The sequence below is a fragment of the Triticum urartu genome, chromosome 7A (assembly GCF_056163025.1).
Source record: "Triticum urartu cultivar PI428250 chromosome 7A, HENAU_Tu73, whole genome shotgun sequence".
Lineage (NCBI taxonomy): Eukaryota > Viridiplantae > Streptophyta > Magnoliopsida > Poales > Poaceae > Triticum > Triticum urartu.
Genome location: NC_141879.1, coordinates 103,079,164 through 103,084,480, shown reverse-complemented (window position 1 = coordinate 103,084,480; position 5,317 = coordinate 103,079,164). Strand labels below are relative to the sequence as shown.

General features: G+C 44.5%; 1 protein-coding gene across 1 annotated transcript; it reads left to right on the top strand.

Moving 5' to 3' along the window:
* Nucleotides 1–1,669: 1,669 nt before the first annotated feature.
* On the top strand, nucleotides 1,670–4,653 carry LOC147958290 (uncharacterized). Its single transcript, XM_087532030.1, has 8 exons — nucleotides 1,670–1,756; nucleotides 1,831–1,983; nucleotides 2,044–2,130; nucleotides 2,221–2,289; nucleotides 2,367–2,431; nucleotides 2,503–2,956; nucleotides 3,431–3,707; nucleotides 3,791–4,653. The coding sequence occupies exons 1-7, from the start codon at nucleotides 1,670–1,672 to the stop codon at nucleotides 3,611–3,613; spliced, it is 1,098 nt and encodes a 365-aa protein (XP_087388156.1). The 3' UTR covers nucleotides 3,614–3,707; nucleotides 3,791–4,653.
* Nucleotides 4,654–5,317: the final 664 nt, after the last annotated feature.

Genomic DNA, 5,317 nt, shown 5'->3' with positions numbered 1-5,317 from the left:
AGCTTTGGAACCCGTCATGACGTTATCTTCAGAAAATTGGGAAACCCACCACGACGTCATCTGTAACGGATCTTTATCTTAAATGGTTTCCGAAAATCAAGGTGTCCATTTAGCTGGATAATTATTACTTTTAGCCTTCCTCGATTTTCACGCCTACATGTTCACCTATCTCCTTATAAATAGGCACGGCCGGTCCTTCCTCTTTCTTCTTCTTCCTTCTTTCGCCACCTCTCTGCCGTTTGAGCTCCGCCGCCACCGCAGCGTTGTTCGTCGTCCTCAACTTTGGCCGCTGCATCACCCTGAACTCGTCCAGAGAACGGCGGCGATCCTCCGCAGTAGATCTGCACCCGTAAGCTCTTGCTTTCTCACATCCCAGATCTGCATTAGGGTTCACGAGTTTCTTTCTTGTGTTCTTCGATGTTCATCGCAGATTCCTTGCAGTTTCTCCACCGCACCCTCCTTTGATCTAAAAGAAGTATAGAACCTATGCGGTAGTTGTTTTGCATCCATTTCAGATGCTAGCAGATCCCTTTCTCTTGTACAAAGGCCTCCTTAGAACTGATGAACTCCTCTGTGCTGCTTTTAGGTCTAGATTTATTTTTCTTTTTTGAACCATCTTGATCCAAAATAATAGCAACAACTTGTGAAACTTGTTTATCTCAGCACTTAGCCAATTCTGACTCAGGCAACCTTTGAATATCTTTAGTCATGGCGGCTTATCATGCCGGCTCATTTTTCCTTTATATATCATTAGCCCTTACCTAAGCCGCCATTACTCAACTGTACTATAATCATTAACCTGTAATTCCACCAATTAATTTGAACCGGCCAATTGCTTTTTTTTCAGCTTGTCCTTTTTCAAAATGCCATCAAAAGTGCCAACAGTGTGCAATTGGGTCCCTTCCACAGTTACTGATGACACTTTGAAAGATTTTGTCACCATCGGATATTTGTCGGAGAAGAATATTATGTCCTATCGTGCTCCTGACCCGGACGAAGAACGATCTCAGCCCAGAGATGGTGAAGTCATTATCTTTACTGATCATATGAACCGGGGTTTTTCTCCACCCGGCTCAAAGTTCTTCAGAGAGGTTTTGCATTTTTTCAAGCTTCATCCACAAGATCTAGGACCCAACTCCATATCCAACATCTGCAACTTTCAAGTTCTCTGTGAGGTTTATCTTCAAGAAGAATCTACTGTTGAACTCTTCAGAGAATACTTCTATTTGAACCGCCGAAATTAGTGCACCAACGGTCCTATCTTGGAACTTGGTGGAATTTCGATTCAACGCCGACAGGGCGCTGTCTTTCCCTTAGTAGTCTTATCAAGCCATCCCAAGGATTGGAACCAAACTTGGTTTTACTGCAAAGACACTTCGCCAGCTGATGAGAAGCCACTGCCGGGTTATCGCGTGGAGCATCTTGACTCCAAGTTTGTGCTCCCTGACAAGCTGACTGCCGCTGAACGCAAGAAGCTCATACCGTCCATCAAAAGGATTCAAGCTTTATTGGGAAACGGCCTAACTGGAGTTAACCTGATCCGTTGCTGGATCGCATGGCGTGTCATCCCTCTAGCCACAGATCCAGATTGATGTATAAATATGGCGGAGGCCCAGATGACCCTCTGCGTCATAGTTCTGTACAACTGACTGAAGAGGACATTGTTGCAATGTCAACCATCCTCGTGAACGGAAAATACGAGGACTGCAGTAAGGTTGGATTAAATCCTTTCTGCAAACTTAACCCGGCACCAGAGGTAAACCCCCTTGACCTCCTTTTTCTTTAGTAGTTAAATACTTGCACGACTTTTAACATGTTATTTGCCTATAGGCCAAATCAGACTTTTGGAAGGCCAAATATGATCATGAAGCCGCCAAGAAGGCTAGAGCCGCTGCCATAGCCGCCAGGAAGACAACCCGAAAGTCCAAGAAGAAAAAGACTGCTTCTGATATATTCCAACTGGATGATGTTTCTGAGTCGGAGGTAGCCCTTGACTCCCTTTGCCTGTTTTTTAACAAGCTTATTGACACTGACTATTGCCAGGACGACATGGGGGCCAGCCAGGCGGTAGAAGAAGAGGTAACTATTTCCTCCGACTCAGAACCTTTGCCAGGACCGAAACCTCGACTGGTAACCAGGAAAGTAAGGTTTTCACACCCTTTGGCTTATTTGGATCCTCATTTTCTTTTGAAAAAACAGCAACATGAGAGCCGCCGTTAGGCCCAGACTAATGACGACAATGAATTGCCCTCCGGCTTACCAAAAACTCCTCGAAAACGCCAGAATGAGGTTTCTTTCACCTTTGTCTCTTGCTTTTATCAATGAATCTATTCCCTTACTCTCTTAACTTTATTTTACTTTTGCAGGAGGTTTCTCACTCTTCTGGTGATTCTTCACAAACTCAATTCCCGGCTTTCAAGATTGCCCCTGGGTAAAGAAATTTATCTTTCTTCTGCATCTTTAAGTCTGCATCATTATACTAACTCATGAAATCCTTCTTAGCGGTCAAGCAAAGTCCAAGAAAGCCAAGGTGGCTAAGCCGGCGGAAGATCCGAAAGACCCTGGTACTGAACAGGTAATACCAACTCCTCCTAAACAATCTGAAGCACCAGAAGACCCTGCTGTCCACATTCAATCAGACCCTCCTGAGCCGTCAGTAGATGAGACCATTCTCAATCCGTCTACCGCTGAGCCATCTAGCTCAGCTAACCCGCCGACGACTTCTGATAATGATGTCTTAATTACTGGTAGTCAATTCGTTGAGCCGGGCAACCCAACTGTACTGGCCCAGCACTCTGCCGAGCAAGAGGCTTTAGAAAGGCAGAAGGTGCGGTTTGACGTCTCTCACTACGCTCACCTGAATGTTAGTGACATGCTGTCTGGATACCTCAGTCATGTGCATTCCAGCCGTGACTCGGAAATTGAGATGGTCAAGCAACTGCAACTAAAATATGAGGTACGTTCTCCGGCTTTCACTAGCTTACATATGCTCTGCCAGCCCTCAAGTCTCCGGATTATGATGAACCTGAATGATCTGTAGACTTGTGATAAAGGTTGATGCTATGTCTTAGATTTTCCTTAAGTCCAGCATAAATTTTCACCTGTAGTCCCCAAGGGCCGGCTCAATTTATCATGATTGAGTCGGTACTTGACTTCATAACTATCTTGAATCAGGCAAAACAAATAGTGTGATCCGGCTCATCATGAAAAACTTTCTTAATATCATGCATTAGCCCCCAAGTGCCAAGCGCTGTTACTTGTAAAACACTTGGGACTTTTAAGCATAGAAGAGCCATTTTGCATTTAAAAAATTGCTTTGGCAGACATTAGCCCCCAAGTGCCGAGTGGTGTTGCGTTGCAAAGCACTTGGGACTTTAGTCATTATAACTATTATTGAAATAAATTTTAACACACCTGTGTATGTTTGTAGACCGCCCTAACTGAATTGGGTTCTCAATTGACTGATGCAAAGACCCGGCTGGCGGATCAAGAGGCGGAGATAAAGAACGCTGACTCCAAATTCCAGTTGAGCCTCTCTGAAGCTGAAAAACTGAAGACCAATTTTGATGTGGAGAAGAAATCATGGGCCGATGAGAAAACCTTGCTGATATAGCGTGCTGAGACAGCGGAGGCGGCTCTCAAGGAAGTCACCACGGAGCTCACCGGCTTAAAAAACCGTGTGTCTCAGATGGTCTCCGCAATCTTTGGTGAGTCATTTGTATTAGTTACTTACACTCTATTTTTGCTAGAAATATAAGCCGCATGCTTAACCTTTTTAAAATACTCATAGGTCCATGGAGTAACAATCTGAGTCAAAACAGCGTAACAAAACTCAAGGCGGTTTACACCTTGGTGGAGTAACTGTATACTGGGGCTCAATGGGCGCTTGCTATTATCTTCCCAGCCAACCAAGGACCCAACCTCTTGAGTGACATTTTGAAGAAGCTATCTATTTTACCCACCAGATTCCAAGAGGTCAAGCGGTCTTGTGCAAGAGCCAGAGCCCTAACCGCCCTAAGCCGCTCCAAAGCCTGGGTGCCGGAACTAGACCCGGCGGATGTAGCTGATACGTCTCCAACGTATCTATAATTTTTGATTGTTCCATGCTATTATATTATCAACCTTGGATCTTCTATATGCATTTATATGCTATTTTATATGATTTTGGGGACTAACCTATTAACCTAGATCCCAGTGCCAGTTTCTGTTTTTCCTTGTTTTAGAGTATAGCAGAAAAGGAAAACAAACGGAGTCCAATTGACCTGAAACTTCACGGAACTTATTTTTGGAACGGAAGCAATCCAGAAGACTTGGGGTGTACGTAAGGGATGCAACGAGGAAGGGATGAGGCAGGGGGCGCGCCCTTCACCCTCGTGGGCCCCTCGTGGCTCCCCTGGCATATTTCTTCCTCCTATGTATACCAATATACCCTAAAACCATCGCGGAGCACAATAGATCGGGAGTTCCGCCGCCAGAAGCTTCCATAGCCACCGAAAACCAATCTAGACCCGTTCCGGCACCCTGCCGGAGGGGGAATCCCTCTCCGGTGGCCATCTTCATCATCCCGGTGCTCTCCATGACGAGGAGGGAGTAGTTCTCCCTCGGGGCTGAGGCTATGTACCAGTAGCTATGTGTTTGATCTCTCTCTCTCTCTCTCGTGTTCTTGAGGTGATACGATCTTGATGTATCGTGAGCTTTGCTATTATAGTTGGATTTTATGATGTTTCTCCCCCTCTACTCTCTTGTAATGGATTGAGTTTTCCCTTTGAAGTTATCTTATCAGATTGAGTCTTTAAGGATTTGAGAATACTTGATGTATGTCTTGCATGGGATACCCGTGGTGACAATTGGGTATTCTATTAATCCACTTGATCTATGTTTCGGTGATCAACTTGCGGGTTCCGCCCATAAACCTATGCACAAGGGTTGGCACACGTTTTCGTCTTGACTCACCGGTAGAAACTTTGGGGCACTCTTTGAAGTACTTTGTGTTGGTTTGAATAGATGAATCTGAGATTGTGTGATGCATATCGTATAATCATACCCACGGATACTTGAGGTGACATTAGGGTTTTGGTTGATTTGTGTCTTAAGGTGTTTTTCTAGTACAAACTCTACGATAGATTGAACGGAAAGAATAGCTTCATGTTATTTTACTACGAACTCTTGAATAGATCGATCAGAAAGGATAAATTTGAGGTGGTTTCGTACCCTACCATAATCTCTTCATTTGTTCTCCGCTATTAGTGACTTTGGAGTGACTCCTTGTTGCATGTTGAGGGATAGTTATATGACCCAATTATGTTATTATTGTTGA